This window comes from Polypterus senegalus, chromosome 1 (assembly GCF_016835505.1).
Source record: "Polypterus senegalus isolate Bchr_013 chromosome 1, ASM1683550v1, whole genome shotgun sequence".
NCBI lineage: Eukaryota > Metazoa > Chordata > Cladistia > Polypteriformes > Polypteridae > Polypterus > Polypterus senegalus.
Window position 1 is genome coordinate 283,116,188 of NC_053154.1, and position 27,311 is coordinate 283,143,498.

At 41.1% G+C, this 27,311-nt stretch overlaps 1 protein-coding gene across 1 annotated transcript in view; it reads left to right on the plus strand.

Annotated features, from left to right (window-relative positions):
- Positions 1-632: 632 nt before the first annotated feature.
- ablim1b (actin binding LIM protein 1b) overlaps positions 633-27,311 on the plus strand; it is a 513,083-nt gene continuing 486,404 nt past the window's right edge. The window contains exon 1 of the mRNA XM_039775700.1: positions 633-832. Coding sequence (XP_039631634.1) covers positions 820-832 — 13 coding nt within the window. The 5' untranslated portion in view covers positions 633-819. The remainder of the gene's footprint in view (positions 833-27,311) is intronic.

Below are 27,311 nucleotides of genomic sequence, written 5' to 3' on the forward strand. Positions count from 1 at the left end.
TTATTTCTTGTCGGTAAAGGGTAAAGGCTTGACCCTGGTTACAGCAGGATTTTGTCTAAAATCATGGGAGCAGCGTGTCCGTGCGTCGTTAGGATACAACTGGATAAATCGCGTTGCTCCTGCTGGTCGGCAGGTACACCACACCTGCGATGCTCGAGTCCAGGCGGTGGTTTGCGTCTTAACTATGAAGTCACCACGAACTGCAGACGTCACATCTGCTCGAACATCTCAATCTGTGCCACTCTCTTTTAACCTTTCACCTAAAGTTAGTTATTCCGAGATTATTCTGAAATGATAATAATTATTCTTGCGTATTTAAATAATAAACCCACCCCCCACCTCCACCCTCCAGTACACTCGCCCTCCACCATCCCCACATGCAGTCTAGCCTCCTGAATCCCTGGACATTTGCAGATACACACATTTCAGCTGTCCTAATTAGGAGGGCATGAGCTTCATGTATAAAATATGTATACGGCTAACATGAATCTTTCATTATTTAACACGCAGTTTAATTACATATAATCCAAGCGCGCAGTTATCGCCACCCAAGAATGAAGGACACGCCCAGCGCGGTGCGCTCTATGTCTGTATTGGCTGAATTGTCTCCCCTGTTATTAATGTACACGCACCTTTTCGCTGTGATCGCGTTCTCGCTTCGCAGGCGCAGCTACATGAAACGGCAAACTGCGTCCTTCGTCCACGACCCTCCTCTGTAGTCAGCGCTCTAGAAATCCGTCTGGATTGGCCAGCATACCCGCAACAGCCGAACCTGCATTGGCAGACTAGTGAGGAAATATTGCCGCTGTTCCGCCAGACATGTCTGCAAGAGGTAAGCGATCCAACCTCCGGGATATGCGGCAGTGTATGTCTTGTGAGGGAGAATGGGGAGAACAGCTTGCCGTTTTGCTTGTACGATTACACCAAGGAAGCCTTTAATTTGTAAAGCGAGATTGCCGTCTGTTGCCGCTTCACTTCCTAAACTTCATTAGACTGTTTTGGGGGAATTTGGCTGTGGGTACTGACACGGCACGTTTCAACTGCAGGTTGCTCTGCGCTCAGCTATTGCAGTCCAGGCGGGTGGTACAGAGCTGTCTCGCTGCTCATTTGGGAACAGTCGTCCAGCCCAAAGCCTTGCTAATCTGACAGGCCAACATGCTTAAGTTGTGCTTTTTTCTCTCTCAGACATTCATGATTACTATTTACCCTTATCTCCTTGTTAACGTCGAGCTGTATGAATAATGGTTCAGAATTTAAAGGTATACTCTCTGTTTTTAGCGTCTTACTGTTTGCAAGTTGGTGACGTCTTGTTAATGAATTAAATACTCCAGAGCGCAGCGAGGTAGAGTTTATTAATCGTTTACATTTTTTTCGGAGGGTGGAAATATCCCCCGATCCTTGTACTCGTGTGTGAAGACACAGACATCAGAGATACAGATGTACTGCACGACGGCGCGTTAGGTTAACCAGGTGAATCCAGATTGGGTACAGTCCCTCTGTGTGGCATGGAATGCCTGTTTACACTTGACTGTCCGCGACTCAGAACTGATTAAGACGTGAATTGTAAGCGCCCGTGGCTCACAGTCAGGGTCCTGAGTTCGAACTACCGGTGCTTGTGCCTCAAAGGCGATGGACCCGAGTTCGAGTTCTAGAAAGACCAAGGATGGTGTGAAGTTTACATGTTCCTCGCGTGGGATTTTCAGTTCATTCTAAAGACGCGCAGTCAAACCTGCATTCTTCTGAAATAAGTGAATGCAGATCTGCCGTGACCTCCAGTCCAGGATTGGTTTCTCAGTTGTGGCTGACAACTGCCAGAACGTTTAGACAAGTAGCAACTCTTCGTAAAATGGATGAACGTATGTGATATTGGGAAAATATTGTATATACATAGGGTATATAAATAGATAATAATAATGCATTATAATAATACATTTAATTTATATGGCCCCTTTTCTATGCTCAAAACGTGTATACCGGTTAATCCAGTTTTAAATTGGTAAACAGCCGCTTCAACCAACCCTGGATGCGACGCTTCAGACGTCAAACTTGATTCAAGGTTCAACGGCCAAAACGATGCATTTACAACATTTTTTGAAAAAATACTGTTTCGGCATGGTTTACAAGATTCTGCAAATTACCTTTAAAGATTTCGTTGAAACGACGAGCACTTTACGATGCAGTGCCATTCCATCTACAGCGCCAGTTCATGTGTCATTCTTCCATCTCTCATTTAATTCACTTTTCCTGCGGTCAACGCTTTCATATAATTTGACCCAAGTGAGCATGTCGTTATTAATGTCAGGAATTTGAAGTATATTCTGTACACGTTATTCGCAGTCAGGTACAGTATTTGCTTTACAAACCGTTATATCCACCGGTTGATCGCTGGTACTACATTATGTGTTTAGAACAATGTTGAGTGCCAAAGGAGTTGGTGGCGCGTTCAAGAGCACGTGTTTCAATTTCTTTCCGAGCCAAATTGGCTCCACTTCTGTGCGATTGCGTAGTATGTGCTTCGGTGTGTGGCGTTCATCTTAAATACAGTATGTTGTTATGCGGCTGGAAAAAGACAGTGCATTCTGGGAATCGTAGTTTATATCTTAAAACACAACGAAGAGAGAATGACAGCGTGACACGTGTGCATCCGTGCTCGATATCCTCCAGCTAGGGAACAGCCAGGGCCGGATTTAGACTTGATAAGGCCCTAAGCTATTTGAGACATGGGGCCCTTTATAAGTCCAGATGTTCTATGTAAGTGCCAAATATGATTTGTTTTGGGGGCCCCCAAGAAGGCGGTGGCCCTAAGCTATAGCTTGTGTAGCTGAACAGCATGCGGTTCAGGGTTAATTCTGGGCTGTTACAGGATGCTGCTTATGCATAAGCTTCAGGGAGTCAGCGTGGAATAAACAGAATAAAAAAAAACTTCAAAAGTTACAAAACTGCACATCGTCAAACAATATACATGCATCCACAAACCTGCTTAACCCAATTCAAGGTCATGAGAGTCTTGGACATGTCGCCAGTCCAGTGGTACCTTTTTATATTCAGCATAAGAGATGCATTTTAAATTGTATAATAATAAATTACATTTATATAGCGGACTTCTCGCAAATCAAAGGACTTTCCGTCGCCATGGGAACCACTTCAACCACCACAGGACCAAACATAACTATTTAAAATATTAAATACTAATTTGAAGTACAGTTTAAAAGCTTAAACTGTATCAGTGTTGATCTTCCAGTTTCTTTAGCGCCAGAGGACAGAACTACCATTTTTCAACTTTAAATGGTATTTGGGTTTTAAATAGGTTTACTAGCTGATGTACCCAGTTTTGCCTGAGTATATTTGTGTAATGAATTAAGGTAAGAAAGTAAATATTTACTGTCTGTGTTTTTTAAATGTTAACCCTTTTGTCATTTCTGGCTGAAACGGTACTGTCCCATCTGTCATCTACAATACCTCGCAATCAGTTTCACTGCTGGCATGAGTTGAGAAGTTGTCTTTTTTGTGTATGGCTGGATTCCATAATTGTGTTATCTTTTTGCTGGGTTAGAGCCATGAACACAACTTCTTTTTTATATTCTAGTTTACTAAGCTTTCACAAATTGATGTCTAATGCCAAAATTACGAAACTAGCTGACTTGTAGAATAACTGAATCAATGATGCAGCATGTAAGCTGGGCAGAATGTTTGGTTTTTGTGTTGTTTCCTCAACTGATCCCCTAGTTATGAAGAAACCTTTGAAGCTTCTTATACTTTATATGTCAAGTTGGGTTAACTGTAATATACATGCAAAATTTAACAAACATGCACTCAGCTGTTTGGAATAATGTTTCATTTTTGTGGTGTTGCCCTCTCATCACGACTTCCCAATGAAATTCATAAAACTCCAGGAACCCTGTTTTAAATTCCATCGACAATAATATAAATACAATTTAGTGCAAGTAGAATTAGCCATTTTTGTGTGATACATAATTCTGGTTTTGGTAACCCAATCACATCACACAACAGACCCCTTGATATGACCACTGGATCACTAACGTGTAATGTAGTCTTCACTGTAAGTAGGGTCTAGCCTAAACAGAATGCTAAATTCATTAACATCAGCTAAACTGTTTTAATGTTTAAAGTTGTACCAACCATTATCCAACCCGCTATATCCTAACTACAGGGTCACGGGGGTCTGCTGGAGCCAATCCCAGCCAACACAGGGCGCAAGGCAGGAAACAAACCCCAGGCAGGGCGCCAGCCCACCACAGGGCACACACACACCCCAAGGACAATTTAGAATTGCCAATGCACCTAACCTGCATGTCTTTGGACTGTGGGAGGAAATCGGAGCACCCGGAGGAAACACAGGGAGAACATGCAAACTCCACGGAGGGAGGACCCAGGAAGTGAACCTGAGTCTCCTGACTGCAAGGCAGCAGCACTACCCACTACACCACCGTGCCACCCAACAGTAACATGCATGCAAAATTTAATAAACCTCAATTTAAGAGAAGAGAACTTTTGCCCAAGCACAAACCTCCTGATTTACAAGGCCCTTAACCTGCAATTGCTCTGTCCTGGGTATGACGTTAACCTGCATCCAACCCTGCAAGCGGGTCCTCCAGTTTGCAGGGAGAACTTGGGGGTTGGTGGCAGGATTGGCACTCCAGCCACTGTAAAAAACCTCACACTGTTCCAGTGTGGTGCTGAGGTGTCTATGTCTTACTGATGAAATATCTGAAACAGCATGTAGCCTGGATTTTACATCTTTCATCTTTATTATACACTAGCTGTGTAAGCCCGTATAGTAAAAAGCCTGGGCTCCTAGAAACCATGGATTCTGGTACTTCAATCAGTCAATCGCATTGGTTGTGTATTAGCGGCTAAGTGAGGTTCTTTTTCCTCGGTGGTTTTGTTTTGCTGACGTGCTCGCCTCTGTTGTCTTACCAGTGGCTAAGCATGTTTCTCTCTCCTCTGAGGTTTCGTTTTGCCGATGTGTTCCCCTCGCTTGTGTATTAGTGGCTAAGCGAGTTTCTCTTTTCTCGGCATTTTCACTCTGAGCTTCATGCTGTAGCCTCACACTTTATAATATATACTGAAATTTAAATTATTGTAAATAATTTACATTGTAAATAAATATTTGCATATTTCAGAGTATATGTATATTTTTTAAATACTGTCAACAATTTGTGTACTTATATTGCAGCTAGATTTAAAGATGGTCCATGCTGGGGGACGTGGCGTTGGCCAGGGTGAAATGTCAGACTCAAACAATCAAATGGGACCTGCCCATGCATTCTGATGGAACAGATGACGGTACTCACTTTGTATGGTGAAGAATAAATGCACAATACCTTTGCACTGAATGCATGTATTTACCTACAGTGCATCTGGAAAGTATTCACAGCGCATCACTTTTTTCACATTTTGTTATGTTACAGCCTTATTCCAAAATGGATTAAATTCATTTTTTTCCTCGGAATTCCACACACAACACCCCATAATGACAACGTGAAACAAGTTTACTTGAGGTTTTTGCAAATTTATTAAAAATAAAAAAACTGAGAAATCACATGTACATAAATATTCACAGCCTTTGCTCAATACTTTGTCGATGCACCTTTTTGCAGGAATTACAGCCTCAAGTCTTTTTGTATATGATGCCACAAGCTTGGCACACCTATCCTTGGCCAGTTTCGCCCATTCCTCTTTGCAGCACCTCTCAAGCTCCATCAGGTTGGAAGCGTCGGTGCACAGCCATTTTAAGATCTCTTCAGAGATTCAAGTCTGGGCTCTGGCTGGGCCACTCAAATACATTCAAAGAGTTGTCCAGAAGCCGCTCCTTTGATATCTTGGCTGTGTGCTTAGGGTCGTTGTCCTGCTGAAAGATGAACCGTCACCTCAGTCTGAGGTCAAGAGCTCTCTGGAGCAGGTTTTCATCCAGGATGTCTCTGTACATTGCTGCTGTCATCTTTCCCTTTATCCTGACTAGTCTCCCAGTTCCTGCCGCTGAAAAACATCCCCACAGAATGATGCTGCCACCACCATGCTTCACTGTAGTGATGGTATTGGCCTGGTGATGAGCGGTGCCTGGTTTCCTCCAAACGTGACGCCTGGCATTCACACCAAAGAGTTCAATCTTTGTCTCATCAGACCAGAGAATTTTGTTTCTCATGGTCTGAGAGTCCTTCAGGTGCCTTTTAATAAACTCCAAGTGGGCTGTCATGTGCCTTTTACTAAGGAGTGGCTTCCGTCTGGCCACTCTACCATACAGGCCTGATTGGTGGATTGCTGCAGAGATGGTTGTTCTTCTGGAAGGTTCTCCTCTCTCCACAGAGGAGCTCTGACAGAGTGACCATCGGGTTCTTGGTCACCTCCCTGACTAAGGCCCCTCTTCCCCCGATCGCTCAGTTTAGATGGCCGGCCAGCTCTAGGAAGAGTCCTGGTGGTTTTGAACTTCTTCCACTTACAGATGATGGAGGCCGCTGTGCTCATTGGTACCTTCAAAGCAGCAGAAATCTTTCTGTAACCTTCCCCAGATTTGTGCCTCGAGACAATTCCTTTGATTTCATGCTTGGTTTGTGCTCTTGACATGAATTGTCAAATGTGGGACCTTATATAGACAGGTGTGTGCCTTTCCAAATCATGTCCAATCAACGGAATTTACCACAGGTGGACTCCAATTAAGCTGCAGAAACATCTCAAGGATGATCAGGGAAACAGGATGCACCCGAGCTCAATTTTGAGCTTCATGGCAAAGGCTGTGAATACTTATGTACATGTGCTTTCTCAATTTTTTTATTTTTAATACATTTGCAAAAACCTCACGTAAACTTTTTTCACGTTGTCATTATGGGGTGTTGTATGTAGAATTCTGAGGAAAAAAATGAATTTAATCCATTTTGGAATAAGGCTGTAGCATAACAAAATGTGGAAAAAGTGATGCGCTGTGAATACTTTCCGGATGCACTGTAAATGTATAAAATAATTAACTAATAAGGTAAACATTTGAAGAGCATAAAGTACGTCTATTGTCATGCCCTCATTGTATGGCAATGATCTAACATTTGGCCCCACCCATTCTGCAGCTAGGATTACTTGAGGTTTTCTGTACTGTAACTGGCTATTTGAGACATGTAATTTTAGTTTTTTATGGACATTTTGATATTGTAATCAACCTGGGGCCAGCATTACTAATGAGTCACCAACAGTATGAGCAGCCATTCCATCTTGCAAGTAGGCAGCTTTAGGATCTGCTGCAGGGAAGCCTATAAAATAGCAAACTTGCCAAAGTCACTTGAATTCCAACTAGTGTGGCATCAGCAAACTGAACTTTCAAGGACAGTGAGCTTTACAAAAGCGAAATATTAAGATCCAGAATCCATTATGCTGGTAGTAGTGAGAACCTGCTTGGTGCTACAATATGTTTGCTGTTGTTCAGTGTTGGTTCACATTAACGCCTCTTGTTTAAGGAAATATTTGTTATCTCCATTCTCCATAAACACATAAGATTAAAAGCTTTTCTGCCATAACTACAAAGAATATGGGGTAAGTGGCAGATAAAAAAAATAAATAAATAAAAAGATCATTTTTAGGTGGAGTATTCCTTTAAGTAATAGGAATGGCTTGTGTGTGTGCACAAGTGCTGACAACCATTAAGCCTGCATCATTGAAGTTCAGTGTATATAATGTGACGTTGAGGCAGGTGGGAGTTTTGGTTTTCTTAAACAGGAGACAGGCTTCTCTGTTGGATGTTTCGTGTTTGTTGCTACTATACTACTATGATAAAATTGAAAAAAGAAAACAAAAGGACCAAGATTGCTGCTGAGCTTGGAAAGTCTTTGTACTATAATTCTTAGGTAACACATTCATTAGAATGCAGAGAGTGTGCAATACTTTGGAAATATGAAACTGCGCTGAAAAGTCTGGACTGAATTGTGTAGTTTGTCATCCCCTGTGGTTCCTGTTTGTGTAAACTGACATCCTCAAGGAGAGAAGATCCAGCAAATTAACCCATTAAGTTTGAAATCCCCTCCAACTAGAAGTCACGTGCTGCTGGCTTTAGAGGTATCTTTCATCATAGACAGTAATAATCAAATAAGAATAGTGCCTGCCTAAAGTTTGTGTTCATTTGGTTTGTTATACAAGGAAGATGTTTAAGCAGTGTATTACTTCTACTCTGACTGAATCAAACTGAAGCACAGAGCACATACCAACAGAGCAGATATGGTGGAAATTAATGTGCATATGTATATACATACAGTACTGTGCAAAAGTATGAGGCACTTTATGCAGTTTACAAAATTATTTGTCTTAGACGGTTATTTTATGTCTTCTAGATTATTGATTCAATACAATAAGATATTTGAATATCCTTAAGAAACAAACTAACAGAGTGATAGACCATTTTTCATTTAAAAAAAGAATGAGATCTTTGTATGCATATAGCCCAGTACTTGATTTGGGTGTACTCACACTAGGCACATTTGTTCCGTACTGTGCCCAAGTGTGATTGTCCCCGCCTCCCTACTCCCCCAATGCGCATAGCGTTCTGGGCACGGGCACGCTTTTGTCATGACCATGCGACTTCATTTAAAGCCAAAACAAGATCCAAACACAGGGTGACAACATGCATGTCAAAATGATTTTAATTATTTTGTGATTGTTTTGCAGTCGTGCAGGACAGGATAACACTCTACCTTCTTACAGATTAACTGAGTGTGTGGCGCAGCATTTTGCTGTTAATTGTGTTGCATGTGTGAGAAGATTTTTACGGTGACAAATGATGTTAAGGGAGGAATTTGTAGCTTTTCTTGCCAACTACAATTCACATTCATGTGTAAGGTGAGAATAAAAACCTGTTTTTAACTCAAAAGATATTGAATGAAATGAGATTATCACTATCTGACTTGTTGCATCATTGACGTCATTTCTGTTCTCCGTGCTCAGGTATGTTTAGCGATCACACTTCCTGAATGCTACTGAATCATACTCGGGCCCACCTCTTCTAAGCAGGCCAGGGCATGGTATGGTTGGCCTGGCATTGAGCGATCACACTAGTCAAGCAAATTAGACTTTGTGGGGTTACATGTGGAGAAACGTTCTCGGGCACAGAACGAATTGCCTGTGTCAGTACGCCCTTAGTCTAACAAATCTAATAAATGGGTGCTCATGATCAATAACATCACTGTTAGGTTGAACCAAAGGGATTAACTGAAACAGAACCAACTGTGTAGAAGGAATAAGACTGGGCAAGTGACAGCCATACTAAAAAGCTGAGGGTGCAGTGGATACGGAAGATTAACCTCCAAATCTTGCACCTTGGCAAAAGTGAGCATTGAGACAAGACACCAGGTTGTCATCCTGCATCACCAACATCATTCCCAAGGAGAAATGTTACAGCAGACATGTGTTTCCAGATCTGCTGTCCAAGATCTTCTGCAGAAGGATAATGACGACCCACAGTGCAGCCAGTAGTAACTACGATGTAACTGCAGCTTTGTTGAAGTATTGCATGTTCAGCCTGGGTCGAACATCCAGTACAGAAACAACCAGTCTAAGGAAGTTTAACTCCAGGTTCGAGAACATAATAGGAATGAAAGAGGAATTAGGCATATTATATCTGGTCCTGTTTGCTAGTAGGTAAGTGGCATAAAGAAAAGTGATTGCATTCCATTTTGTGGTTTCAGTAAATGGAGATACTGTATTTATGGATTTACAAGTTCCAGCTTTTGACTATAGTAGTGAAGAGGTGGGTGTTTAAAATCTAGGCCCTAGAGGAACCACCCTCACAAAGTAGGTAAAGAGCTCCAAAGAGTATGCATGTAACACAAAGCCATCGATGCCGCAGAGTAGGTGTAGCAGCGCTTTAAGGCTTTACAAAACAAAAGCTGAAAGACTGGCCAATGGCAATCTCCATCGTGATAGAGATTTACTTGGAATGAGCAGTAAAAAGGCATACTTGGGAGATTTGGAATCTGAAGCTTTGTGCTGAAGTAGAGTATCAGTAAATGTTTAATTAATTGTCCTTATGTATTCATTTTGGTTATGGCGGTCTCAGGCTAAAGAAATCAGAAATGAGTATTACTGAGCCAGGCAAAGATTTTAGTTAAAATAATACAAAAAGGGGAGGAAAATGAGGGTAATAATACAGAATGCAATCAAAAAAGTAAATCACCCACAGAAACAGCCTTCTATGGGCCTATCTTTGATGGCAACAGGACCATCCACTAGCTGATGGGGCAGTCAGCTTGCTTTCTTTTCTAGCTCTATAACTCCTCCCTACTTGGGGTAGCTGCTCACCCCTAACCTAAAGATAATAAGCCACCCTTTTCTAAAATAAGACCATGACCTCAAATTTGGAGGTGCCAATTCAATGGCAGTATACTTAGATGTGAATTATTCCAGTGTGTCCAGGAGGTCAGTCTGATGAAGCCAAAAGGACAACATCATCTGCAAAAAGTAAACTACCAGGAGTGTCTGGTGGGAAGATATCGTACCTAGGAAGAGAGTGGCGCAGCACAATGCCGTTTTACTGATTTTTCAGTGTAGTTTTTGGTTTTGCCATTGGTGTTCCAACCTCTGGATGCCCTTGGAAAAAACAGAACTTCTTGTAAGTCACACCACTGCACCAGTAATCAACGATAGCATTATCTTTGTGAAAATGGTGACCACACAGGTGTTTCCTCATCTCAAGAAAACAAAAAGAAGTCAGATAGTGTGAAATCTGGCAAATAAGGATTGTGGATCAACAGTCTGAAATTGCATTCTTGCAATAATTCCATTTTCATGTGCACTTTGTTTGGTGGGGCATTGTTGTGGTGAAAGAGGACTCCAAGGGACAACTTTCTGGGACTTTTTGCAGCACTGGCAGGAAGGAGAAACAGTTGTGGGGTTGAACGTTGGTGGGAATTACAAATAAGGTCTTAAGAAACGAAATGTAGCTGACATTACTCCTTCTTAGATAGGCTCACTTCCAATCAGACATCCCTCGTAGATATTCCTAGATCTATTATGTGTCCATGAAAATCATGAACAGGATCAGAGGCAAAGTGCAATCTTGGTAGAGCCATTGCTCATACCAATTGATCTGAACTTCCTTCCAAGTATGCTTTGGGAAAGTCTCTGGCCCCTTGACCCAAACCTGGGCTTGACAATGGATGGATTGCAGCAAGCAGTTCATGATTTTACATTGCAGAAAGCTGAACCCATAGGTATACTGCACTTCTGAAGACAGAAACATGAAGTTAGACCCGCATGCCAGGATTTTTTGTTACAGTGTAAACAATTAGTGCCCACTCCAGGGTGCCATACGTCACGTGACATAGAAGGCTTTTGTGGTATGTGACAGCTGCTGATTCCAGCATCCACAATGTTCAGGCAGGAAAGCACAAACATATCTCTCCTGAGTGGAAAGCAGTGGCCTATGAGGTTTGAATGTTGTAATTGCTTTGGTGAATTAGTTTAATTATTTTGCAATGCAGCCATGCGTTGAAGCACTGCAGTTAAATACTTAGAATTACTGAAATCCAACTAAAGGATATATTGGAGCGAGAAGTTCTCATTGGCAAGGCAGCTTTGGATTTTGAATTTTAAGTCACTGGAATTCAAGATGTGCTAATATGTTGCTTTGTGCCCACCATGTGAACTTTGTATTTGGGTTCAGCCTGATGTCTGTCTTATACCCTTTGTGGTATAGCAGGCACCAGGGCCAGTAGAACGGGCACTGCAGTTGTATTGTAATAAACTGGTCTACTTTAATGAGTTCTCATCAGCTTTGTCTCACTAACAGGATTTCCTATAATCCATTTTTTCTCTAGTGACTTGTAGGTCTCTGTATTAATGTGTCGCTGTGCACTCTGGATTTTGACCGTCAGTTGCTCTGGTGCTGTACTTTTGCTGAACTGCAGACAGTCATGTGTCTTAGATTTACTAATATAACATTCTCAAACCAGCTTATTCCAATCCAGGCTAACAGGGAGATGGAACATATCCAGGTAGCTTTGGGCACATGCCAGGAAACAGGCCTGGACAGAATGCCAGTCCATTGCAGGGCCCACTCACACACACACCAACACCTAAACTTACACTGGGCTAATATGGGATCACCAAGTAAGCTAACATGCACATTTTTAGAGATGTGGGGGGACTGGAGAAGCCAGAAGAAAATCCACACAGCGAAACAAGCAAACTCCATAAACACAACTAGAAACATTAGGACATTAGTAAAACGAGAACAAGCCATTCAGCCTAACAAAGCTCAGCAATCCATGTCCACTCAGTTTCTTCAAATTTATTCCATGTGTTTATAGTTCTCTCTGCAAAGAAAAACTTTCTAATGTTTGTATGAAATATACCCATAACAAATTTCCAACTGTGTCCCCATAGTCATTTTAAAGTAGCAGCCTGGATAGTTCAACTTCTTTAATGTTTCTTCATAGGTCAAAGCTCTCAGTCCAGGATTCCTAGTTGCTTTTCTCTAGACTTCCTCTAGTGCTGCTATATCTTATCTGTAGCCCAGTGAACAAAACTACATGCAGTACTCTAAGTGAGGCTTCACCAGTGCGTTACAAAGCATAAGCATAACCTCCTTTGACTTGTGCTCCACACATCATTCAGTATAACCTAACATTCTATTAGCCTTCGTAGTGGCTTTTGTGCACTGTCTGCATGTGGACAGAAATGAGTTCACTCTGTGTCCTAGGTCCTTCTCATGGGGGGTACTTTCAGACTCCAGACCTCCCATTTGAGACTTGAACCTTGAATGCTGGATCCACAAAGTGGCAGCACTAACCACAATACCACTAATGATTTAATTATACACTTTTTTCCTGCTTTTCAAATTAATGGGCTTTAGTTGTGATCCATAGCATTTCAAACACACTGCCTGCATAAAGTGAGGAGGACAGTGAATTCATTAGCAGACTTAACATGTTTACCTGATGGTGTTTTTGTAAACCCATACACATAAGACACAGAAACTGGCTTTACGAAAAGAATATCAAATTTCCAAAATGTTTGTTTGTTTTTGGGACTGTAAAACCCAGTCCAGCAGAAGGCTTAAGTAAACAGTCTTGGGTGGAAGCACCGTCACCAAAAAAAAAAAACAAGAGGCAGTGTGGGTGGGTGTACCACACATTCTGGGCATTTTGACAAAGTTTGGATCCAGAAATATTTATTGCACATTCTGGCCTTCTGTCCTTTTGAAACGTGTTTTGTAGCCCCTCCACTCTGAAGTGAAACTAGAGGAGTACAGTATATGAATTTGACAGTTTGATTTGGCGTAGTGGCGGAGGTTGTGGGATGTCAACCCCTAGGCTATGGGTTCAGTCTCCACCAGTCCATCACACACACTCACTCAGACAGGGACAATTTAAGTCACCAGTTGACTTTATTCTGCACTTCACCATAAGGCTGTGGAGTCGGTACATAAAACCTTCGATTCCAACTCCAGCTCTGACTCCTCAGTTTATAATACCACCGACTCTGACTCTGACTCCTCATCTTCTGGTACCACCAACACTCCCACTCTGACTCAGACTCCTCTCTTTGTAATCAGACTAATATATTTACTATGTTGATTAAAAGTACACGACACACAAGATACAAGGCACTTCAACACTGCCAGCGTGAATCATCAAGCTTTTAGCTCCCTAACCTGTTAAAGTTTGTGTTTAAAGGCAGTAGTATTGCTGGTGTGGCTTACAAACACTCAGTAACATTAACATAGGACTAAACTTAAAAAAATAAAATGGAAGATATATTATCAAAAGACTAGTATAAAAAATAGTTTAATTGAATTGGTATATGTGAAATTGGAAATTTTATCACATTACATTACAATTACATTTAGTCACAGTTGGAGTCGGAGTTGGTTCATTTCTACCGACTCTTACTCTAGTAACCCAATAATAGATTCTGATTCCGACTCCATGACTCTGACTCTGATTCCACAGTCCTGTTCTGGCAGGACAGATTTCAGCTACTAGTCCCTGTAGTTTGTTCCACATTCTCACAACTCATTGTGTAAAGAAGTGCTTCCTGGGTTCAGTCCTAAATGTTCTCGAGTATGTGATTCACTGTTAACCTGTATGGGTGGAGACCTAGGGCAGGCACCAGTCCATCACTGGGCACATCCATCCATTTGTGACAGCCACTTTATCTAAAATGACAATTTTGAGTCCCTAATTAATTTGTTTATGATGCGGGATTTCAAACAGAGAATCGGGAAAAAGCCCTATGTGAGCATGGGCTGAATGTGCACTCTTCATACAGACAGTGCCAGACCAGTACTTCAACTTAAGCAGCTGGATGTATGAAGCTGCAGTCCTGACCAATGTGCTTAGTCATATCAGATCATTTTAGTGTGAGAGATTAAGCCCGGACACAACCAAACGGACACCAACAGTTCATAAAACACACGTTCTTTACTAAACAAGTGTCCCCAAACATAAGTCCCGCACACACAGTGCCCCAGCACCACAATACCCTTCCTCTGGGCCTTTTAACGTCTATGGGCCACCTTTCTTCCTCTTGTCACTGGAGCTTCATCCACCTCCAGCTCCCGACTCTAGCACCAAAGCTGTAGGAAGGTGGCCCCTTTTATAATCACCCGGATGTGCTCCAGGTGCATGCTGATGACCTTCCGGTGGCATTTCCTGGTACTAGTACCGGAAGCACTTCGGGTGTCCCCAGAAGGTTCTTTCTCCACCTGCCCAGGTGTGGCGGAAGTGCAGGTTTCCCGGGCTCCACGATGCTTGGGGCGCCCCCTGGCAGCGGCCATGGGCCCCAGTGGGTTTGAGCCTCCTGGCTCCGTCCCTGTGGTCCCCTCCTTATCCAGGACGGTTGTCCTCTCGTGGCCTGGGGGATGTATAAACTGCCTCCCAGTCCTTCAAGGCGTCCCGGCTGGGTCTGCCCCTCAGCCTCATGCCACATTAGACTAACTAAGAGGGCATGGTGGAACAGTGGTATGCCCTTCTGCTTCATATATCAGCTATCCGAGTTTGATTCTCACACATGGTTATTGTCAAGGGAGACTTTGCAAGTTCTCTTTGTCTGTTTGTGTACAGTAATTTCCTCCCACATCCCGAAAATGTGTGTTCTAGCAGTTCTAAATTAGCTCCGCAGATCCACAACCTAAAATCGGATTAAGTGGGTTGTGTTATTTTCTGTAATTCAGTTCACCTGCATCACTTTGGGATTATGGTGGACGATTTAGTCACTGGAAAAAAGTCACACAGTGACCAGACCTGGAGTTGAACTCTGATCACTGTAACAGTGAGCCAGCAGCACTGAACACAGTTACTCGTAGTGTTAAAAATGTTATTGCACTTTAAGCCAAAATAAAATCTAAATCAAGACAACTAGATAGATTTTGATGCATATTAACAACAAAATACCGTGAGGCTGCTTAAGTTCCCGTGGTTTGTTGCTGGCATGGCCCTTGGAAAACATGAATTTCCAGGAAATTCTAGAATATGAGGAACGATAAAGTGCTCCTGGGAAGTGCCACTGCTAATGTGCTCACCACTTTTCATACTCCTAGGATTTGGATCTGTTTCAGCCTGCATGCAGGAGGGAGCTCTGTAGACAGCATGCTGGAGTTCACGGCCATGTATGGTTACCATATTTCCATCCTTCCATATTTCAAGCTTTTTTTTTTTATTTTACCCAAAGGTTGTGATTTTCAGGGTTGTATAATTTAGAAAATGTAGTCTATCAAGCTTACTGTTGTAATTTTGTTACATAATTATAAGGGCTTCCTAGCAGCCTGAGGGCCTTTAAAGTAAAACATTCAGACTAAGTATAATACTTAGCATAAGGAGCCTCTAATTAAAGTGGGTAAAACTGGGGATGAAACAATATTCAGACTAGTCAAACAGGAATTTAATGTTCACACGTGAGACAGTTGATAGGCTCTGTGGTACACTGATTGAGGACAAAAATGTCTAACGTCGACCTTTGGAAAGGGAGCAGCTGCTACAAGAGGTTTGAGCAATGACACTGGAAGAATACAAGGGTTCTTCTACATCCCAGGGTGGGGAACCCAGTGTTAATGCCTTAGTCTTCTGCTCTCCTACATTTCTGTCTGTCTCTGTCTGACTTTGTGTGTGTTGCCGCCATCTACGACCTTTAAGTGAAAGGAATGTGATATTTGGATCAGGAGATAGATTTGTTACTTAGCACTTAATAGGATGGTAGCAGTTGGTAACAGGTACATGTTAGGGGTCCAGCATAGAACACACTTACATACACCTGACCTCTGGCCAATCATCCTGATGATGTGCATGTGGACTGTGAGGGAAAATCTATATATGCCCAGAGATCAAAGACACCCTCGACAAAGTGAACTGTAAATTTAGATTACAGCTTTTTTTAAGTCCTTTCTATGCGAAGACATGAAGTCAGGAGGTGCAGCATTCAAACATTCAGAAAACTACTTTATTCCCTTCAGCATGCTTGTAGTGAGGCTGCTCCCTTATTTCTCCAAGTAATAAACCAACACTAGTACACGTTATGATATATTCTGATTGACCCTTGTCTGCTGTTTGTGGATAAGGCAAACAGTGTGACATACTGGACTATAAGACACAAGGGTGTCGTTTCAGTTTCTGCCTCCAAACCAAAGCACCTAACCTACTTGTACGCTGTCATGTACGCAGACAGTCTTTTAAGTCACCTTGGCATCAGCCAATAATACTGAGCACTTCTTTTCATAGTAAGGCACCGTTAGTCACACTAGACTGAATGTGCAACATTTGAGCCACTATGAAAACTGTTTGCACTGCTTGTTCAGATACCAACCCATTAGGCACTTATCATGGTGCTCACTCTGTAGCTGATAATACAGAAATCCCTTCATCGATATGTCTTAGCATGTCTTATCAGTGGTCAAATGTGAGGGCTCACAACATCCAAACTAGTGTTATCCGCTCCAAGGCTAAACCCATGAATTCTGCTTCAATGGCCCAACTATACTCAATGTGGTACCTTACATGAACTGAATGCGGGAGGCAGTCTCTCTGCAATATTTAACAGAAATTTATTTAGTTCTGAATTTTTTAAAAGTACGTGGCACAAGTACATGATTATTTGTGTAATGTGAACCTGGCAGGTTAAGTACTTGCTCTGTGTCACATAGTATCCACACCAATAGGCTGTACATACTGAAGTTCAATGCTTTAGCCAATAGGTCTCTACCCTGAAATGCAGTCTAACAGGATGGTGGCACCCTCTGTGTTCAACTGTAATGATTAAGGTTTTTGTATTCTTCAACTGTCTGTTCTAAACCATATTGTTCTGAAATTCAGGAAACATATGCCATGTGTGTCCAAGTGGGCAAGAAAACATTTAGAAAATGCATTTTAGTATGAAACTAGAGTAAAATTAATTTTGGGCACTAGTAAAGAATCTGTAGTTTTCAAGGTAAGGTCCATATTAGACTAGAATTCTTTGATGACTATGATGCTAGTGATTTTCAGGTTGGTCAGACATACACGTAAAGATGTAATTATCTAGGTACTGTGGCGGTGTGGGTGGCTCCACAATACCACATCCTTCCGGTAAGCCTCTTGCTCCTGCTACCACTGATGACGTACCCTAGAGATGAGCCAGCAGATGAGGACACAATATACAAATATAGCAAGGGGTAGGTGAAACAGTGCCAGTGCTTTTATTAAAACAATCAAAAACAAATCCATGTCCAAAACAGTGCAGTGCTCCAGTCCAATAAATAAATAATCCATAAAAACAGGGTGAAGGTGAAGGTAAAAATTCCAATAAATAAATAAATCCTTTAAAATCAGAGGTTAAAACCAGAGACAGTCCATGGAAAAAAAAATGAGCCCCAATGCTTCCTTCGTAAATCCAGCCTGCCAACAGGTACAGTCAACCTTCAACCTCAGCTCCCCATTACCCGGCCTTTGGCAATACTGGGGTGCCACTCTGTCAGCCCCTCGGCATCTGTGGGAACACCGCATATCAGGCCGCTCCTACTCCCAGGCAAACACTCAGTAGGAGCACCCTTTCATGCCCCAAGACTCCCACCCGACCACCTGCTCACCCAGTTCAGCTATCTCAGTCCCTGCTATTTTTCCATTCTTTAACCTTCTTCGTGTTACCCTTCTCTCTCACTGGTCAGTCTATTGTCTCTTCTTCTTTAGAAAATAACATTTATAAAATAATATAAAAAAAACTGAATCCTTTAAAATATTTTCTATTTTAATAAGAAACAGATAACATTCCATAAATCCATACATCCATCATCCAACCCACTAAATCCTAACTACAGGGTCATGGGGGTCTGCTGGAGCCGGAAGGCAGGAAACAAACCCCGGGCAGGGTGCCAGCCCATCGCAGGGCACACACACACACACACCAAGCACACACTAGGGACAATTTAAGATCACCAACCCACCTAACCTGCATGTCTTTGGACTGTGGGAGGAAACTGGAGCACCCGGAGGAAACCCATGCCAACACGGGGAGAGCATGCAAACTCCATGCTGGGAGGACCCAGGAAGCGAACCCAGGTCTCCTAACTGCGAGGCAGCAGCGCTACCTACTGTGCCACCGTGCCGCCCCACATTCCATACAGTTGAGTCAAATTTAACAAATCAAAGCATAATTCGACCCCCACCCAAGACAAAGAGGCCCAATAAGAGAGGCATGCCCCAGGAAACACTGGAAACAGACTTAAAGATGGAAATAAACACTAGTGGCCTTTGACAACCCAAAAATCATGCTATATCATGAGAGCGGTTCATGTAACAAGTCAAAACACAAAAAAGGATTTTATAACTAGAGAACCTTTTAACAAAAAATAATTACTCGACAGCTTTTAGGGTGAATTCACAACATTAGACAACCAAGTACATGATGCTGACCTTTATACCATTGATCTGGAGATGTCACATGCTGCACACTTCTGGTCGAACTTACGTAGCAACAGCATATCACCGTCAAGAAAACACTCAAAAACATTTTTTGTGTTTTCCCATGGAGCCATTTTTTTTTTTTTATGGGTGCTGCTGGTTAACACAAAACATTATTAACATAAGTAGAAACACATTGGAAAAAAAAAACAAAAAGTGACTTTTGGATTCCTGGGTCTCAGAGCTCCCCAAAAACCACGTATAAATTATTTTTAGAGCCCAAGGAACCATTTACAAAAAATAAAACCAGAATCAAATCAAGACAGAATTAGTCGTGTGGGTGCATTATCAGGTGTGCCCTGTGATGTATTTGTGTCCCACCAATTGCCTGCCACCCTGTGATGAAATAGCAGGTCCAGAAAATGTGTGTGAGGTAAAAAGAGTTTTAGGATTCAATTTACTGAAGAAGAACTCAAAAGTTATGAAAGGAACCGGCAAGTCAGTCATTCACCTAATATATCCAAAATAATGTTGAGGTGAAATTTAGGATGTTTCTAATATACTGTACTATTTTATATTCTCAATCAAACCATTAATGAATCAAATATCTTGTAGCATTTGTTTACCAGCTACAAGGGATATCCATGGATCTTTCATGGCCTCTCTTATGTTCATTGTTTAAGCTCTGCTCTTTTAATCTTTGTTTATACCCTGCATTGCCTATTAATTATTTTGAGACAGAGAGATGTCACCCTAGTTGCACATTACACGTCTTAAATAGGGCCTCTCTAGACTTGTACTCCACACACTGTGTTCACCAAGAAAGGCAAATTGCTGCCAACACCACTCTGTGCCTATTAATACTATTCAAAGCAGGCGACTTTTTACTGTCCAAGATTTGGGGAAGTAACCTTAAATGAGCTCCATGCCATAAAGATATCATCTGTTATGCAAAAAATAAAAATAAAAATAGACAAGACACACTAGATGTCCTGTCTATTCCACCATAGCACTAGCTTGTGTTTTTTTTTATTTTTGAGGGTCTAGGCATGCACAAGAACAAAATGTGGCACAGAGAAACATACTCTACTAGTGGGAACAGTCAATACTACATTCTTCATTCCTTCTATTTAAGTATATACGAGGGGAAGTTAAGCTAAAGTTAGAAAATGGGATTTATTAGAAAATGGAATGAACCTTGACAAAACTGATAATGTCACATCCATCCTTTTCAATGCATTTACACCACCTGCCTGGAAGTGCCTGGATTCCAGCAGAATAAAAAGATTTGTCTTGTCCTCGCAAACCACTCGTGCACCTGAGTTATTGTCAAACACTACATGTCGAGGGGTATCACAGTCACTAGTGAAAGTTACTGTGACCTGCTGGAGACCAATGTGAAGTCTGCTATTCGATCCTAGTGGCGGGGTCTGCTGTCTTAAGGAGTCCCTTTGCTGCAAGACAATGCCCACCCGCCTGCTGACACATTGCTAAGAACACCAAGGCTTGTCTGGAGAAACTGAAGTTTGAGGTATTGCCACATCCTTCTGATTTGCCAGATTTGTCAACCGTGTGATTTCCACCTTTTTGGACCACTAAAAAGCATCTGGGTGGTCATTGATTGAAGACAGATGATGACGTGAAGAAAGCAGTGAACGAATGGTTGTGAGGACAAGCCAAAACCTTTTATTCTGCTGGAATCCAGGCAGGTGGCGCAAGTGCATTGAGAAGGATGGAGACTCCATTGAGAAATGACATTATCAGTTTGTTAAGGTTCATTCCATTTTCAAATAAATCCCATTTTCTAACTTTAGCTTGACTCTCCCTCTTACAAATAGCAAGTGTGACAAATTTGGTCAGTTATGTTTACTGATTTTAGTTTTTGAAAAGTACATTGTGATAGATTTCATTCATATTGAAAGACCTTAATGATATATTCTTTGCATAGTACAAGAACAGATGTTTGTGGGGAGTCAATAAAAATCATTTTACACATCCAAGGAATTAATTTTAGACCAGTTTAATTTAATGACATTCTGCCTTACAGTGCTATTAAAAATGTTTTTCATCCATCCTGTTGGTGCAGAAAAATTAAACTGCAGTAGTGACAGAGCAGGCAGAAATTATTAAAAAGAGCATTTAAAATAAAAAAAAATAAATGCAAAAATAAAAATCAGCTATTGTAATATGTGCATCAAAACAAACTTGTAACATTAAGGCAGTAAAACTGAACCTGTAACTCAAATAGTAACATTGGCTATCAGGCACAAGGCAAGAACGATCCCTGAATAGGGCGCCAGTCTATCGCAGGGTGAAAGCACTCACACACAAACACACACCAGGGCCAGTTTAGCAGTGCCAGTTAAACTAACCTGAATGTTTTTGAATTGAGGGGGATTAGTTTAAATTCAAAAGCTTGAATTATGATTGCTGCCTGTTGGCAGCTTACATATTATCATGCTAATGACCTCTGTGACCACACCCCTGTTAACTCCACAACGTGTCGTGGCAATGGGATCACAAAAGGACAACATCTGCAATGAAAACAAAATGTCGCTGTGGTAATTTTCAAAATAAAAAATACTTTAAATTATAATAAATAGTAACGGGGTCATTTTGTTTGTAATAGCTGTGATTGACTCTAGCATGTCATTTAAAGTGCATATTACAAAGTTGTCCAAATCATGTTTGTTCCATCATAAAAATGATGGGAAATTCTAAATAAACAGGATTCTGAGAAATTAATTCATACATTTATTTCTAGTAGGATTGACTGCTGCAATGCTGTGATCACTGGATTGTCAAACTGTTCTTTACACAGACTCTAGTTAATCCAAAATACTGCTGCAAGAATTATTACAATAACAAGAAAATACGAACACATAATTCCAGTTCTTAAATCCTTACACTGGCTCCCGGTTAAGTTTAGGGCAGATTTCAAAATCCTCCTTTTAACATATAAAGCATTAAATGGCTAAGGTCCGGCTTACTTGTCTGAATTTATCATGACTTACAAACCAGAGTGCACATTAAGATCTATACTGCTATACTACTGCTACTATAAGAGATGCCCCTTCGGTATCCGCTTTTAAATCCCAGCTGAAGACTCACTACTTCAGTTTAGCACACCCTGACTAGAGATGCTGATTAACTGTACAGACTGCATCTCTGTTGTTAGTCATTAGCACTAAAACATAAGTAACATGATAGTTATAATTGGATACTACAGTGGGTACGGAAAGTATTCAGACCCCCTTGAATTTTTCACTCTTTGTTATATTGCAGCCCTTTGCTAAAATCATTTAAATTAATTTTTTTCCTAATTAATGTACACACAGCACCCCATATTGACAGACAAAAAAAAATATTTTTTTAAATTGTTTCAGATTTATTAAAAAAGAAAAACTGAAATATCACATGGTCCTAAGTATTCAGACCCGTTGCTCAGTATTTAGTAGAAGCACCGTTTTGAGCTAATACAGCCATGAGTCTTCTTGGGAAAGATGCAAAAAGTTTTTCACACCTGGATTTGTGGATCCTCTGCCATTCCTCCTTGCAGATCCTCTCCAGTTCTGTCAGGTTGGATGGTAAACGTTGGTGGACAGCCATTTTTAGGTCTCTCCAGAGATGCTCAATTGGGTTTAAGTCATGGCTCTGGCTGGGCTATTCAAGAACAGTCACAGAGTTGTTGTGAAGCCACTCCTTCGTTATTTTAGCTGTGTGCTTAGGGTCATTGTCTTGTTGGAAGGTAAACCTTCGGCCCTGTCTGAGGTCCTTAGCACTCTGGAGAAGGTTTTTGTCCAGGATATCCCTGTACTTGGCCGCATTCATCTTTCCCTCGATTGCAACCAGTCGTCCTGTCCCTGCAGCTGAAAAACACCCCCACAGCATGATGCTGCCACCGCCATGCTTCACTGTGGGGACTGTATTGGACAAGTGATGAGCAGTGCCTGGTTGTCTCCACACATGCTGCTTAGAATTATGGCCAAAATGTTCTATCTTGGTCTCATCAGACCAGAGAATCGTATTTCTCACCATCTCAGAGTCCTTCAGGTGTCTTTTAGCAAACTCCATGCGGGCTGTCATGTGTCTTACCTCTCCTTTTTGTCTGTCAATATGGAGTGCTGTGTGTACATTAATGAGGAAAAAAATTAATTTAAATGATTTTAGCAAATGGCTGCAATATAACAAAGAGTGAAAAATTGAAGGGGGTCTGAATACTTTCCGTACCCACTGTAACCCTCATCTATTCTGTTTCTCTTCTCGGTACTCAAATGTGGCACTTGGTGCCACAGTCCACCTGCCAAGTTGTTTTGCCTGCCTAAGGTAAAGTCATCCCTGATGGAGGATCACAGGAATCGTGGGAAAGAGGGGTTCTTTCATCGTATTAGTGCAATTTCAGCCGTAGAATGGCCAAATGCTTGATGGCTGAGGTCTCCAGGTTTCTAAACAAATCCATCCATCCATTTTCTAACCTGCTGAATCCGAACACAGGGTCACGGGGGTCTGCTGGAGCCAACACAGAGCACAAGGCAAGAACCCACCGCAGGACACACACAAATACACCCACACTAGGGCCAAGTTATAATCGCCAATCCACCTAACCTGCATGTCTTTGGATTGTGGGAGAAAACCGGAGCACCCAGAGGAAACCCATGCAGACACGGGGAGAACATGCAAACTCCACGCAGGGAGGACCGGGAAGCGAACCCGGGTCTCCTAACTGAGAGGCAGCAGCGCTACCACTACGCCACCGTGCCGCCCTCTAAACAAATCCAAATCATATTATGTGATATCATCTACTGTTAAATTCAACTCCGTACTTCTAAAATTTTTATTTTTATACTGTTTTGAGGATTTGTTCTGATCTGTGTATTGTATTGTATTGACCCCCTTCTTTTTGACACCCACTGCACGCCCAACCTACCTTGAAAGTGGTCTCTCTTTGAACTGCCTTTCCCGAGGTTTCTTCCATTTTTTCCCTACAAGGATTTTTTTGGGAGTTTTTTCTTGTCTTCTTAGAAAGTCAAGGCTGGGGGTCTCTCAAGAGGCAGGGCCTGTTAAAGCCCATTATGGCATTTCTTGTGCGATTTTGGGCTATACAAAAAAATAAATTGTATTGTATTGTATTATATTGTCTCTTTGTATCGTAATATAATTTAAAGCAATTAGGGTCCAGTGTGCACTTCTCCCTTGAGATTTTTGTAATCACTCCTGTTGTATTTTAAAATACTCCATCAGAGTTAACTGTTTACCATTATTGTTTAATTGCCTTCTTTCTTTATATTTACAGTTTAGTTTTATACATTTTATTGTTTTCCTGTTCCATTTAAGTTTCTAACAATTGATTATCAGTTTTATTCAAAGTTTCAAATATTTTCTTTGTTACATTAAATTTTGCTTTCTTAAGGCCATGTCACATTATGCAACTTTTTCAGCGATTTTCAGTCATAGCACTGCCCCAGCACTGTATTGCATTTGGTTCCTAGTAACTTTAAAGAGTAATCAATCTACACAACGCACATCACTTTTAATGTGTTACCCTACTCATCTCGAGATTGTGTTGCAGAATTAAGCACTGTACATTCAGCTCATCGACATAAACTTGGCAATTTCTCAAATACTGACACAGATTTTTTTCAGCTAGGAGAAGGAATAACGTGATCACCCAAACATTTGTCACTGAAAATGTATTTTGAGGACGCCTGTATGTGTGGCTGCTGAAAGTGTGTGCAAAACAAATAAATACGCAAGCTGACAGAGTGCAGCGGGCATGCACAGACTACAGAATCCTTAACAGTATACCAGTTAAGGGTTTACTTGCAAACATTGTTGCATTATTTGTGGAGAAGTCTACCTCTGTTAATCCTGTTTCTCACAGACCAATGGCTTGAATTCTCTAATTGGAATAAGGGTTTACATGGCATTTTAAAAATTAGGTTTCTGTGAATAACTGGGTTATCGAAGTACATGTAAATACACTATACAGTATGTGTGTTTGACTTCTCAAATAAAATAGCTACAAGGTGGGTCAAGCTGGAAAATAATTTACTATTTTCATGAACTAAAAAATGGTAGCATCCTGAATGTGCATAGTATATTGTGACAAATTTTAGGTTAGATAGACATTCCCAGAGGGAAAGAGGAAAGTTTGTTTGCAGCAGACATCTTACGCTTCAAATCTCATTGGACATCTCATTGTGTTATTATTTGTATATTTGGCTGATCATTTTATTTAGAATAAATGATGAAATCGGACTACATGACAGTTTTTTAAGTACATTTTTTATAGTTGGCTCCCAGACAGGTTAAGTGACTTTGTCAGTTTAAACTATAAGTCAGAGGCAGGAACTGAACTGCTACACTTGTGGTATAAAACCCAGGGCCTTAGCCACTACAGCGTAATCACAAGATCTCCCCTCTCTTGACACTGTCACTGTCATGTGTGAATGATTTAGACCCAGCGTAATAGTGAATACATTCCCTTAAGAGTGAAAAAGCAAGTCCCACTGATAATCTGAGATTTATCCATTAAGTTAAAGTGGCTTATGCAGGGAAGAGCATGCAAGATTGAAACCATCTACCAGACAAGGCGTATTTTGATCAACAGAGATTTCTTTAGGGATATGTGACAAGACTGGCATCAGACAGGAGTGTGGTTCTTTTCACTGGAGAGTCAAAGACATGGTTGTTTTCCCCTTTATTTTTAAACAAAGATCAGACTATTTACTTGAAGGGTGGCTCAACTTTAAACAATATGGCCAACATAATGTGAAACATTGTGTTGTGTGAATCCTGCACCTGTAAATGGCGTAGCAACAGTAGTGCAGAATGGAGAAGCAGGAGATGTGATTGCCAAGTGACACTCTGCAAATGTAATGACCCACAGGGAGACATTTTTATGTAAAGGACGGTGAGAAATGCGTAGTCGAAAGCAAGCTGAGGTCAGAACTGAAAGTCAATCACATCTTTCAAACAAACTTTAAATTTAATCAAAAATCAGAAGTCAGAAATGAGAGCAAAACATCAAAAATGAAGAAGTCAAAAATAAATGGCTCAGAAAGATTTTGAACACAAGGTATATTTGCAAAACTTAAAAGAAACATTAATGTCCGATCCGACCTTTAATCGCTAGACCCAGCGAGATAGGCGTCATGACTAGGAATGAGAAAAAATGTATTGAATTTTGCGATACAAAATACTGCCAATACAAAATGTGGCCGTATAATTTTGTATTGTTACCATAGGACATTTCCACATGATTGAAATGAAATTCCAAGGCAAACAAAAATGTGAAAAGCAGGAAGTTTAAATTTAAACAAGTGATTTAAAAACTAAGACTAAGGTATAAGGTGACAAACTGACAGCACTTTGGCAGAACCGTTATTCACAGAAATATAACATTACATGTTCTTAATAGATCCACTTAGGACCCATAGCTCATGGTCAGTAATGCATTCAAGAGGGAAATTAAAGAGCAAGCATTGTTGGAGTACTGTTTTGGCGCTTTTCCACTGCATAGTACGGCACGACACGGTTCAGTTCAGCTCACTTTTGGGGGGTTTTCCACTGGGAACAGTACCTGGTACCTGGTCCTTTTTTTAGTACCACCTCAGCCGAGGTTCCAAGCGCGAACCGTTACCAAAACGTGACGTGTAAACTCTGCTGGTCACTGATTGGCCGGAGAAAATCGTCATTACTGCATCACTGAACTTGCGACACGAGACACAACAGACCCGCTAGATTTTTAGCACAGCCAGCGAAGGTTCGGACGCACCATTTTGTTTTAACCAAAAATGGCTGTTTCGTGGTCTATTGAGGAAGTACAGACGTTCCTCTCGTTGGTAGAGGCGGCGCAACTATAACGACACGTGAATAATCCCGCCCACTCTAAAGTGGTACTAAACTGCTGTCGAAACGCAAACCGAGCCGAACTGAGCCGAACCAAGGTGAGCTGTACTGAACCGTGCTGTGCCGTACTATGCAGTGTAAAAGCGCCATTTGATGTTAACTTAGAATGCAAAAAAATAAATTAAAATGGATTGTTTTGCGCTGCAGTAACATTATAGTGTTGTTATTGTTATATTATAAGTTTGCAGGGTCACTATTGGCATGTGTACAAAGTACAGTGCAGTTCTTACTTGCATGTACTTAACTAAAATGCAACACATCTTATGTTACTACAGTGCAATTATTTTATGCTGATATCTTAATAAAAAAGAAAAAGCTTTTAAAAACAAACATTGGAACTTGTGTGTTTTCACACTGATATGAAATAATTTTTTAGTGTTTTGATTTATGAATGTCTAATAATAAGTAACATTAAATATTAATTTTACTATAAATGTAAATGTAAAAAATTTTTTTTACATTTTTTTAATGAAAATTTAATATTGTAAAAATTTCATACTGTGAAGACTGAATCACAATATGAATTATATCTTGAGA